General features: G+C 33.6%; 1 protein-coding gene across 1 annotated transcript; it reads right to left on the bottom strand.

The window, feature by feature from the left end:
- Positions 1–3758: 3758 nt before the first annotated feature.
- LOC140449174 (uncharacterized) lies at positions 3759–11696 on the bottom strand. The gene is made up of 3 exons (XM_072542324.1): positions 11460–11696; positions 5333–6116; positions 3759–5131 (listed from the first exon to the last, which is right to left on the bottom strand). The coding sequence occupies exons 1-3, from the start codon at positions 11469–11471 to the stop codon at positions 3885–3887; spliced, it is 2043 nt and encodes a 680-aa protein (XP_072398425.1). The 5' UTR covers positions 11472–11696; the 3' UTR covers positions 3759–3884.
- Between the last annotated feature and the right edge of the window lie 2522 nt (positions 11697–14218).

Below are 14218 nucleotides of genomic sequence, written 5' to 3'. Positions count from 1 at the left end.
TGATAGCCTTGATGATCGCCAACATCCGGACCGGATAAGGCACTGAAGAAGAAGAAGAAATAGATTCTCAGAATACACGTTAAAGAGGGTGGAAGATAGTATATAGCCTTGTCTTTTGTCTTACGCCTCGTTCAATACTGATTGGCTTTGATTCTCTGTTGTTGGTATTAATAATGGCTGTTTGGTTCCAGTAAAGTTTGGAAATAAGTTTGATGTCTTTCTCATCTAGTTGGATGCTCTGCAAGGCGGTAATTAGTCTGGTATGCTGAACGCGATCAAATGCCTTTCCAAAATCAATGAAGCACATATATACGGGTTTTCTTACCTCCCAACATCGTTGAAGGAGTGTTTGCATAGAAAATAGTGCTTCTCTAGTTCCAAGGCATCTCCGGAACCCGAACTGCTCTTGACTAATTATTTCTTCGCACTTGTTGTTAATTCGGTTTAGAAGAATATGCAACAGTATTTTAACGGCATGGCTCATTAAACTAATGAGTCTACAATCGCTACATTTCTTAACGTTTGGTTTCTTAGGTAGAGGAATAAAGATCGATTTTAGCCAGTCCGATGGAATTTCACCAAAATGAAATATGGCAATTAATTTTAAGTATGGGCCAACGATGTGAGGCTGTTATAAGTAGTAGAGGTGGAAACACTCGTTATTAAGACTTTAAGACTTTTTCATATTTTAGTTTACTTTTCTTATCATTATTTTTTTAGAATTTTCCGTTTTATTTTTTTTTCTCCTGTACTTCAACATTCTCTGATGATTAGACAAATTGGTATAATTACTAATAAAATGTAGAATAAATCTGGTGAAGTTTTATTTTTATTCTTTGCCTGTTTACAAATAAAATTGATTTATTGAATTGGTGCGTTAATTTCTTGGAGAAGTGTATATATAATCACTAGGTACATTTCTTTTCATCGTGACAAACATATGTTTGTTAGATTGACCTCGGTGAAGTGAAGCGTGAAGTCAGGTTGATTTTTTCCAAATGAGAAGAAACTCCACCCAGAATGCCACTATGTTTACAAAAATGTACAATACGTAATGAACAAGGTTGCGATATACTTTTTTCTGCTACTGTTCTGGCTTCACATGCTTCTACATGAGTTATTTCTTTTTAAAATACCTTTATCAAACATGTGCTACGGTTAAAAGAACTTGATTTATTATTATTTTTACGTTTTTGCAATTACATTTCGTTACAAATTGAATAAATATTTAATAGCTAAATGCGTAGATTATTACTTATTAAAATAAATGACATGAAAAAATACATGATAAAATAAGGATCCTTGTTGTTCTTCTTTTATTTAAATCATTGGCGTTTGATCCCATCCATATCCATTCGCCTAACATGCTGGTACCATCCTTGTCTTCTCTAATTGTTTTATTGTACAATATTCAGAATGTTACAGAGATACATAATTTCGATATTTGGTATTCTGTTGTAATGTTACATTGCTGGACTTTCTCTTCGTTATCTTGAAGAGTAAGAAAGGATGGTTTATATAACCAAGGATTTTTTGTTGTCTGCCCAACTTATATACTTTTTTCATTACTTCATTACATTAAATTAAAGAGAGTGCTTAAACTATCTTCCTATAGAGATTTACAACTTGATTGAGCATTGAGCATTTTTCTAACGCTTACAATATTATTTAAGTTGCCATGTCCTTAATTTTTTTATAAACTTTTAAGTGCTCTGAAAAATGTTTCTCGCACATTTGCGTCGTATAATTCGAAAGAAAAAACTTAAGCCACAGCACTTAAACTCAGAAAAATATTTTTCAGATAAACCTTTCTGAGAGACTTGCTTCGTTTATGATGGTCCCTTTTACAGAGCTGAGAGGGCTTCTAGTGGCAAAGTGAATACCGTCTCAAGTCACGTGTAAGCAATTTGCTAGCTCTATTAGACCCTAGAAATAATGACAAAAATAATAACAAACACAGATGACCCCAGACGTATAACTATAAATGGCAGTGAGATAGAACAAATCCAGGAATATATCTACCTAGGCTAAATCCTGAGACTTGACAAAGAGAACCAAAGTGCGGAAATTACTAGAAGAGCGAGACTAGCATGGGCAGGATTTGGAAAACTTAGTTGGATACTTAAGAACCGCAAAATACCCCAATACTTGAGGAGCAAAATGTTCAACCAATGCATCCTTCCTATCATGACATATGGATGTCAAACCTGGACCCGAACCAAGGCAAACATGAATAAACTAGCCACAATAGAAAGAACAATGGAAAGAGCAATGTTAGGTATACGACTGTCAGATTAAAAGAGGAACGACTGGGTAAGATCCAAAACAAAAGTCGAGGACATAGCAACAAAAATTGCCAAACTTAAATGGAGCTTCGCGGGCCACACTGCTAGACAAAAAGACCAACGTGGAATACTACAATACAACATTGGAGACCTTACGAAAGTAAACGACCAAGAGGAAGACCACAGATGAGATGAGTTGATGACATTAAAAGAATAGCCGGAACAAATTGGAAATATGTTGCTCAGGATAGAGACCGATGGAAGGAGTTGGGAGAGACCTATGTCCAAACATGGACGACAGAAGGCTAAGAAGAAGAAGATTAGACCCTAGAATATGTTCTAAAAGTGGAATCATTAAGGCTTTCCCTTCCTGGTGAACTTATTACCACTCTCTCTTAGATCTCCTGCGATTCGTTTATTGCAGATATTAGTCATACAGCTTCAGTTACAATTTTTCTTCATTCTCCATTATTTTTACATAGTTATCCTTAGTTTTTAAACTCGGAAAACCACGGACTTAGTCACAATTAAAGTTAAAAATGTTTTAAGTTTATTAATGTTTCAATTTCCACTTCGGAAATCTTTCTTAAAACACAAACAAATAAATTAAAGAAATTTTGTTTTTTTGTTACTTGGAGAAAAATTCTTCTAATAATTTAATTTTATCAGACTCATTTATATTGACAACTCAGACATATACATCTGAATTATCAATTGACAATATCATTTCTGGGACGACTTTATGTAAGATAGTTCATTCAATTACATGAAATCAACTTTAACTTGAGAATATTTCTTCAGAAAAAATCATAGCATGTGATTCGTCTTTAAAAAGAAAACCACATGCCATGATGACAGTAAAATTCCCCTGTTTGTGATTCCGTAGTAAATCATAAGGAAAAAAATCACGAAATTTTCAGGACATATAGGCATACAACTGGAATTTTTTCTCACGAACCGTTAGATGTAGAAAAATTCTGAGCAAGGCAGAAGAACGTGCGGCCAATTTTATGTAAGAAACTTCCATCAGTTTGACACTCGGGCATAAATTGACGCCAATATAGCCGATTAATGAATTTTGGAATAAATCCAAGGAAGGAAAACTTTTTGGCAAATTCAAATAAAAAAAATTTGACGTTGGTGGACTTTATATTGTCAATATGACCTCATGGATATCACAATAACATTTACTATGGAAAAGGAATATAATAACATACAACCTTTCCTGGATGTTTTAATCTTTAAGAACGATACTGAATATGGGACTAGGAAGTTAATAAAAGGAAAATACCACTATTAGTAAGTCGGTAACATATCGAGGATACATCATTTATGTTTATAAATAACATACTTACCATACCATACCATTAATTTGGTATGGACATGTGAGAAGAACAGATCATACAAGGTGGATAGCAAAGATTTCGGATTGGAGCCCAATAGGAAGGAGGAAAAGAGGTAGACCCTCATAGATTTAAAACAGTTAAAAAAAATTTTATTTAATACATTTACAATAAATAAAAACAACAGTTATAAAAAACCCACCACCTCTTTGAAAAACCGTGACTAGTACTTAAAATCGCAGAATAATACTTATTATTAATACTTTCTATTCCTTGTCTTCCTTCCATACCGATTCCATAAGCTTGTACTGGCTCGATCCTCGTAATCGTGCTGGGAATCAGCTCTGGCCGATAAGGCGGCTACATCGACTTGAGCAGGAGGTGCAACGGGTGCTTGGTAACTATTTTGTATAGGATTCGTGTTGCTAAGCAAAGGTCTATTTAAGTTATAATCATTTTCGGTGTTGCCGACTAAATATTCGTTATGGTAATAACCGTTTTGTATATTATGGTCTAAAATTGTCGGTTCTTCATCAACTCGTTGTATGTTGTCGTTGTCTATTCCTTGTAAAGAAGGAGGGTTAATCAATCCGGGAGCTTTGGGTTCATCGACATTAATACCTTTTCGGTGAATCCCGATTTCAGGAGGAATAATATTGTGGGTGGGAATTTGTCCGTCAAAGTGCCCATGTATATGTTGTTGGTTATAATTGTTATAATTTTGTGGCTGAATTGGACCACTAAATTGTCCATGTATACGTTGCTCATTGTAACCAGGTGGTGAAACTGTAGTAGATACAGGTACTAAAGTACTAGAAGGTATTTCAGGAGGAATAATATTTTGTGGCTGAATTTGACCACCAAAACGTCCATTTATATGCTGCTGGTCATAACTAAGTGGGGAAATAGTGGAAGTTACTGGAAATAATGTACTTGAAAGTACTCCAGGGTAAGCACCACCAGGGTGAATGAAACCGCTAGCACCTTCATCTTCCACAACGATTCCTGGAGTAGCTGTTGCTAGAACGCCTTGTCTAGGATAAGGTACTGCCGTCGAAGAATGTACAGGTATATGAGGAATGTCTGAAGGTCTGACACCCTCAAATTCTTCTCCTGTTAATAAACCTGTCGCAAAAACTGGTACTTGTGGGTGTGAAATTGTACTGCCTGGTACTACATGGATTGGTCGTACTGCTGCAACATGAGGTCCTTCATATTTATGTAATGGTGGACCCAAAGTAGATACAACAGGTCCTATAACTGGTGGAGCTACCGTAGAAACTGAGATAGGAGAAACGGTTGACGATATTATTGGTGGAGCTATTGTGGACGACACTATAGGCCTTACTGATGGATAAATTACTGGACCATTCGATGCTAAAGGTAGTTCGTTGTTAATTTCGACAAGGGGTGGGGAGTGCACAGGTGGTACTACTGGAGTAACAACTGGTCTGATCACTGGTACTGCTACTACTGGAGGAGCCACAATTACTTTAGCGGTTTCTGCAAGAAGAAAACATTTATTATAAACATATTTAAACCTATTTAGTTTTATAGTTGTGTGAACTTGTATCTAGATGATAATCTTGTACTAGGAACTATTAAAATGATCTTTTATGAAGAATGGGATTTAGATAGTATACAGTTTGTTATACTTTTAATTTATTAATAATTAAGAAGACGTTATAATAAATCTATAATTACTTGTAATGGTAGTCGAGGCAGGTCCAGACACTACAGATTCGGATCCTCTTGTAGAAATGCTTCCAGAAGGACCTACCAAGTCAGTAGATTCCTTGGACTCAATGGCAGGAGCATCTATGATTTTTGTTTCGATAATATGTGGATCTTGTTCAACAATATCAACCTTGTGTCCTACAGGGACTGCCGGTACTGCTACTGGAACTATAGGTTGTACAGCTGGAGCCACTGGTACTACTGATGGAGCGATATTATGTAAATGTGGAGATGGAGCAACAAGATGTATAGACGGCGCTAAAGGTGGCGCAACAGTTCCTTCAATGTCTAGACGTCTAGTGGTTAAAAATGGAGTTACTGATTGTATTGGTGGAGCTACTGTACCGGGAATAAATGGTTCCAAAGGCGCTACTAGAGTTGGGCTAACTGGATTGGATTGTACGATTGGTCCAATGTACCCATCTTCAACCAAAGACGGTCCAGCAGGCCCGATCACCGTTTCGGAGTATCCCAACGGAATAACACGACCATCTTCTATATATTCAGGACCGATTGGTTGAGATACTTCAAAGACAGCAGGTTCAGCAGCTACGATGGGTTCTAATTTTTGTTCAGTCGCTATAAGGCCACCTTTTTCTTGGGAAGTGATTACGCTGCCATCTGGGCCTTTAACTATCGTTTCTGAATCAGGTCCTTTATATATACCACCAATGCCTCCTGGGTTTGCTACGATGGTCTGAAGATGACTCTGGACAACTATGATGTAGCCGGAGAGGGCTAGGAGCCAAAGCTGAAACAATAATACAATATATATTTTTCTTCTTCATTATTTAGCAACGTATACTGTTACAGTATTTGCTTCAGAACAGCATTAAATAGATATATAGCGAGAAGAAAAAATTAGAAGTAAAAAAAAGTAAAAAAAAAAATATTCTTAATATGAACCAACAATAAGTAAAAGTTCTTGTTACTGTACTTTGTTACCTAGATATTCTTGAGTTTAGATATGTTTGCTAATCTAACATAACCTATAATCCCACATGCTAAATCTACTCAAATAAAGAACTGTTAAAGTTAGAAAGCTTGTAATTGTAGGCATCGATCACAACATTGACAGGTTTCGACAGATACTCTTTATATGAATGGTAAAGGTGAATAAAGATGAAAGAAAAGAACTACACAAGTTTTTCGAAGACAGGAAAGGAAAAAGATCAGCAAAGGCGAAGAATTTTGTAAAAATTTCGTGAGATTGACTTAGAAACAGTCCAACGGCTTATTTGCTGAAGCAACAATTTGCTAACAAGCTGAATTTTACTGAGAATGTTTTGGGACCCCAATAAAGATACAAAAGAATTTACCACTTTTACTCCTCGGATTCCTCAAAAAAATTACCCTCGATTTGGGGGAGGGCCGTAAAAAAGCGATTTACTAAAAATCTGTACTCCTTAGAGTGTAAAAATTCTCATGTCAAGGAATGGTAGAGGATCGTTCACCTCTTCCTCCACTGTGAATTGTATATGTTAATTATGATTATTTTGTTTACAAAAGACACCATTAAATATAAAAATATTAAAATCAAAAGCAAAGTTGATAAGTGTTTTTGAAATGTAACAAGTCAATAGTAGTATGTTGTGAAATCTGATTGTAATGCCAATGTAGCATCTCTATTCACCAATGGTAAATTGGTGAATAGAGAGGTTACATCAAAACTTTCTTTACATCAAAACGGCTTTCTAAACCTCTGGGGAGATTAGGAAATGAAGAAAGGTTTTAATATCGATGGGCAACATCAATGTTGATGGCTAACGCAGATAAAATGGAAACCAAGATCCGGTCGGGAAGGAAAAGATCAAGTTAATCATTAAGTCATTAATTCAAGTATACGCACCAACAGCGGATAAGGATGAAGAGGAGATAGAACATTTTTACATGGAGTTATACACAATTTTAAGATCTATTAAAAAAGAAGACATTATAATAGTAATGGGGGACTTTAATGCTAAAGTCGGAAGAGGAAACATTGACGAATATGTTAGGGAATTTAGACTAGGTGACAGAAACGAAAGAGGGGATAGACTAGTGGATTTTTGCCAAAATTAAATTTTGCAATAATGAACATAATGTTTCAACTACTCGACAGAAGATTATACACTTGGAGATTTCCTGCAGACAACAAAGATTGCATAGTCCGAAATCAAATAGACTATATATTAGTCAAAAATAGATACAAAAACTTAATTAAAGCAGTAAAAGCATACCCCGGAGCAGATATCAACTCCGCTGATAGCTAGAATGCACGTGAGACTCGAGAAATACATTAAAAAGTGATTCAAAAAGTCAACTCAAATCTAACAGAAGTAGGAGAAGAAATCTTAACATCAGAAGATATCAATGAAAAGTGGAGCAATATTCAGAGTGTGAGAAACCTAAGAGTGTGGTATAGTTGCAGCTCAGTAGATCTTTTAGAGCAGCCGCCAATAAGGTATGGATAGCTGTGATGATATGAAAAGGAACTATAGTGTATTTTTATGTATGAGAGAGTAATAAAACAATAAATTATGTATGCAAATCCCTAAACTGTTGATACGGGTGACTCAATGAAAAACAGATATTTGTCAACAAGTTTACAGAAGTGTATAGGAAAACAATTTTAAATTGAGTATGACCACCAGGTATAAAGGTTGGAGCAGAATAGAATACAATAGTTGTGAGGGTTACTAATCCCTAAATAAGGTTGCCAGTGTCGGAGTGATGGAGGTTAACACGTACTAATGAATTTGCAAGAAATGTAAGATGTTTATTTTATTGGTTATATATAACCAATAAAAGTTTAATAAATATAAGGTTGAATGCTCGAATAAATGAACTTTGATCAGATAAAAGGCATATATCGAGCACAGTTTAATTAAATCTTGCCCAAGTACTTTCGATCCCTAGATCATCTTCAGGGGCATTTCGTCAATTGTGGCCTATCCGGCAAGAACAAGATGTCATAAACATATAAATGTACATTACACTACACTACAAATGGACAAACAAACACTTTAAAATAATTTAAGGAAGGCTACATTACTTGAAGAAACCGGAGACAGAATGGATCCTGATCTGGATCTAGATCAGGAGCCATTCTGTCTCCGGTTTCTTCAAGTAATGTAGCCTTCCTTAAATTATTTTAAAGTGTTTGTTTGTCCATTTGTAGTGTAGTGTAATGTACATTTATATGTTTATGACATCTTGTTCTTGCCGGATAGGCCACAATTGACGAAATGCCCCTGAAGATGATCTAGGGATCGAAAGTACTTGGGCAAGATTTAATTAAACTGTGCTCGATATATGCCTTTTATCTGATCAAAAAAAAGTTTAATAAGTACCTACCTATTTGCAAAATAAAGTTTAATTCTTTAGATAAAATAAAACGTTTTATTTTATCTATTTGCAAAATAAAGTTTAATTCTTTAGATAAAATAAAACGTTTTATTTTATCTGAAATGAGTGCATTCCACGAAGTAAGGGTTTCAACAATCAAACATTTAATTCTTTAATTCCAGGAATCTACGACAGTAATTGACTAGATAATTACCTTCTAAACTTATTCCACAGAAAATGTGATAGCGGGTTTTTCCATTTTGTATATAGGAAGGTCCAAGTGGCGTATTCAAAATTCTTAACAGTTCACTAAAAGTAGGTACTTCAGTTGCAAGGTGCAGTTTATTGTGTATACTAGTGTTATGGAAAATTTGGAAGTGCCGTGTAAACGCCGAAAAATTGGTCCTCTAACAGTTAATGAAAAAACATTAATATTTAATTGTTTTAAATCATTTACAGACAAACGTTTATGTGAAAGTGTTGATGAGACCGTTGAGTTAGTTAGCAGTACACTTGGTGTTGGGAAATCTACGATTTACAGAGTTATTAAAGAAGAGAAATGTGGTAGTTTTCAAATGCCACGTAATGCTCCAGGGAAACCAAAATTTCAAATAGAATATCATTTTAAAGAAGGACTTCGACGGAAAGTGCATGAATTCTTCTTTAGACAAGAATTTCCAACATTGGATAAAGTTCTTGTCTCAGTTCGAGATGATAAGGATTACCCAGAAATGAGTCGAAGTACGTTATGGAAACTTTTAAAAGAAATAGGCTTCCGCTGGAAAAAGAATTCCAGAAAGTCTATTTTATTAGAAAGAAGCGATATTGTCATATGGAGAAGACATTTTCTAAGAAACATAAAGGAAATGAGAAACCAAAAAAGAAAAATATTTTATCTTGATGAAACATGGATCAACGAGGGTCATACACCAAATAAATTTTGGCAGGATGAAACTGTTACAAGTCAAAGGCACGCTTTTGTAAATAACTTATCTACTGGTTTAAACCCACCATCAGGAAAGGGACGCAGGCTGATAATAGTACACATTGGCAGTTCAGACGGTTTTGTTGAAGGTGGTTTATTAACTTTTGAATCAACTCGTACCGGTGACTACCATGAAGACATGAACGCTGATGTCTTTCAAGAATGGTTCGAACAAATGATAGATCTTCTTCCTAAGAACTGTGTAATAGTAATGGATAATACAAGTTATCACTCCAGACTTATAGAAGGACTGCCCACAACCAAGTGGTTAAAAAAAGACTTGCAGAATTGGCTGAGTTCAAAAAATATTACGTACCATCCCGGATCTATAAGAAAGGAACTTTATTCGTTGTGTGTCCTTCATAAAGAAAAATTTAAAAAATACGAAATTGATGAAATTGCCAAAAATCGTGGAATGACAGTACTTAGATCCCCACCATATCATTGTGAATTAAACCCGATTGAACTGGTATGGGCACAGATAAAAAGTGAAGTTTCAAGAAAAAATACCACTTTTAAAATTCATGATGTTAAACAGTTGTTTTTGGAGGCCGTAAATAATGTAAAACCTGAAAACTGGGAAAAGGCAGTAAATCACACTATTAAAGAAGAGGAAAAAATGTGGAAGCTGGACAATATTACTGATAAAATGATCGAGCCAGTTATTATAAATCTTGGTTCTGAAAGTTCATCTTCTGAATCTGATTTGGATTTGTAACAAGTAGCTGTAAGTTTTATATTAATATTTTTATTCATCTATTTAACATACCTTAGACGGTTTTAAAAACTCTTTTTCTCTTTTGTAATTTTTAAAAATTAAAAAAAATGTGAATTTTTTAAAACCCTTTTTAATGTGGGCCAGTCAGTTCTAATATATAGTGTGTGATAAAAGAGGTCACTTTTGTTTATATACACATAACACTTTATAACACTGAAATAATTCATTTATTTTTTACAATTATTCAAAGTAATTTTTCAATTAATCTTGAGCACGCCCATGGAGTGGTCGGAGCTACCAGTTAAAATTATGCTAATTACTCTCTCGTTCATAAAAATAAACTATACAAGAAGATCAAAACTAACTAACACATAGTTTTGTGGTATTCGAAAAATATTAATAAAATAACTATAGTCAAACGAATTTTTAATGTACGTATTGTTGTTTAAATTATAAGCATTAGTAAGATGTCAGTGAGAAGTTGTGCTATTGGTCCATTAGGAGGGCATAAAGGTGAAACTGGTTTATGTATTTAAGGTAGAGCATAAAAACGTGGAGTAATGGTATATATTGATCGAATAAAATGCGCTGATAGAATAAACTATCATTAAATAAAATTTACCGACGAACACAGATTTTTAAAACTATTTCATTATAAAATATATAATAACTGATATCTAAATTGTCAGTACGTAAAGGAAAACGTGAAAAATCAGTTTTTTTTTGTTTCTAATATAACAAATGAAGATATTTTTTTCCAATTAGAACATTAAATATTAATAATAATAATAATAATGTTATGCTATATATAGGTAACAATAAATAGTTCATTGTTACCTATATACTTAATAAAAGCTGCTATACTACTAAGATACTGTTGTAAAGACAATAATAAATTAAAAATATATTGAATAAAATATAAAAGAACAAAAACTGAAATAAATTATAATATATTTAATATAATTGTGTCATTATAATAATTTTTTGTCCCTAATCAACAACCGACATACCAACGCCACCCCTTTTCCGTTATATAACTAAATAAAAAATATATAAACAATTACCACGAGCTTCATTGCTGGATCTGTCACCTGAATACGAAACTGGAATATAACTGATGCGTGAGATACAACTTTTATTAGATATATCTTAAAGTTCCTGTTTTATACAGATATGCAACCTTGCCGCGTTTTTTCGAACTCTTTCACCACGCCTTCAGTTCTTTACGTTGATATTATTCTTGTGGGTATTGTTTTAGCCGATACATTTTCTTGATCTTGCTAGTTGAAGGAATTGCCACGGACTATTACGAAATATGCGGCGATTGTTCCTTTATTTATTCTACAAAGTTTATTATTGCCGTCTTTGAAATACGTGGAAAAGGCTTTCTGGGTATCTTGCATTAAACATACAGACGTATATGTAATATATATATATATATATATATATATATATATATATATATATATATATATATATATATATAATATAAAATAAAGTTTTATAAAGTTTTATTTTGGGGTTGCAGTCATTAATAGGGCAGGAAAGTGAAACTCTTTGTTCTTTATCAAGCTTTCGCAAAATTTATTTGCTTCTTCAGGTTATGCTAAAATATGGTATCAGTAAATACAATGAAATTAGAATTAAATATTATTGTATAAAACTAGTATAAAAACTTACAACATGAGGTTAATCCATTAAATTTTCAAATTTACAAAACATTAAAACTTAACTTATTAAAATTATATAGTTATCTAAGTACAATATTTTAATTTTATTTAATTTTGTACAAATTCAATATGACATTGATTATGTTGATGTTTGATTTATGTCAGAAAGACACTCGTTTCTGTTTATTATATTTTTTGTTGTTGATAAATAGCTCTTGATTGTTATTATGGTTGCGTACAAAGTGGCGCCAAATATGAATATTTAAATTTTTTGAAATTATAGTATTTATAGTCAGAAAATCTAAAATTTAAATATTCATATTTGGCTCCACTTTGTACGTAACCATAATAACAATCAAGAGCTATTTATCAACAACAAAAAATATAATAAACAGAAACGAGTGTCTTTCTGACATAAATCAAACATCAACATAATCAATGTCATATTGAATTTGTACAAAATTAAATAAAATTAAAATATTGTACTTAGATAACTATATAATTTTAATAAGTTAAGTTTTAATGTTTTGTAAATTTTAAAATTTAATGGATTAACCTCACGTTGTAAGTTTTTATACTAGTTTTATACAATACTATTTAATTCTAATTTCATTGTATTTACTAATACCATATTTTAGCATATTCTGAAGAAGCAAATAAATTTTGCGAAAGCTTGATAAAGAACAAAGAGTTTCACTGTCCTGCCCTATTAATGACTGCAACCCCAAAATAAAACTTTATTTTACATAACGTGTCAGTCAGTAATACCTAACTACTTTATATATATATATATATATATATATATATATATATATATATATATATATATATATATATATATAAAGCTTCTCCCCGTTCTTTTAGGCTAACGGACCCCGAATTAGCTACCTTTAAAGAGAGAATTGAACCAGCACTAACCAGAATAGAGAACAATCAGGCAGAACAAAGTGTGGATGAAGCCTGGACAGATATTAAAAAAACCATCGTAACAATAGTGAACCAATGTCGCCAACCATCTATAAATAATACCATTAAACCGTGGATCAGCAGAAACACGTGGAAAGTGATTGAACAAAGAAAGCAACTTAAAGTTGGCCCCTGTGATCAACAGACATATAAAGCTCTCTCCAGAGATATTCAACGAAGATGCCGAAAAGACAAACAAAAATACATCTCTGAAATCTGTCAAGAAATAGAAAATCACGGATATCGAAATGGAACCAAAGACCTCTTCCGGAAAGTGAAAATTCTTGCGAGAGAATTTAAACCCAAGAACTATGCAATAGAGGACAAACATGGTATTATCATAAGTGATATCGACAGAGTGTTGGAAACATGGAAAAACTATTGTTCAGAGCTCTACAGGGAAGAACACGTAAATCTAGGCCACACTTCAGCCCTCGAAAACATCGCATACAACCCTGAATCTGAAATTCTGCTGTCCGAGATTGAAGAAGCTGTAACTCACCTCAAGAAGAATAAATCCCCTGGCTGCGATGATATCACGGGAGAGCTCCTTCAGAACATGGGAGACAAAGGATGTTACATAATGTGGAAACTTTGTAATAAAATTTGGAGATGCCGAAAGTGGCCCAGAGAATGGCGCCCATCATTGTGCATACCAATCCATAAAAAAGGAACAACTACAAAGTGTAGTAATTATCGTACCATCTCACTGATTTCCCATCCAAGCAAAATATTACTAAGAATCATTAAACGCCGTTTGCAACAATACTTAGACAAACAAATTCCCCAAGAACAAGCAGGCTTTGTCAAAGGGAAGGGTACGAGAGAGCAAATCCTTAATATGCGGCAGCTCATAGAAAAGGCCCGAGAATTTAAAATTCCAATAATAATCTGTTTTCTAGACTACCAAAAGGCATTTGATTGTGTGAAGTGGGAAGTTCTCTGGACAGTACTTCATGAGATGGGAGTTCCAGATCATTTGGCAATATTAATTAAAAACTTATACGAAGATAACTCAGTTAAAATAAGAATTGAAAACCAGCAATCTGATACCTTCAAAACCAGCAAAGGTGTACGACAAGGGTGCATACTATCTCCAGACCTGTTCAATTGATATGGAGAATACATAATGAGGAACGCACTCGATGGATGGAGAGGCGGCATCTCCATTGCAAAAAAAAAATCTC

This window comes from Diabrotica undecimpunctata, chromosome 8 (genome assembly GCF_040954645.1).
Source record: "Diabrotica undecimpunctata isolate CICGRU chromosome 8, icDiaUnde3, whole genome shotgun sequence".
NCBI classification, from domain to species: Eukaryota; Metazoa; Arthropoda; class Insecta; order Coleoptera; family Chrysomelidae; genus Diabrotica; species Diabrotica undecimpunctata.
The sequence above is the reverse complement of the archived record's forward strand: the minus strand, read 5'-3'. Positions and strand labels throughout refer to the sequence as shown.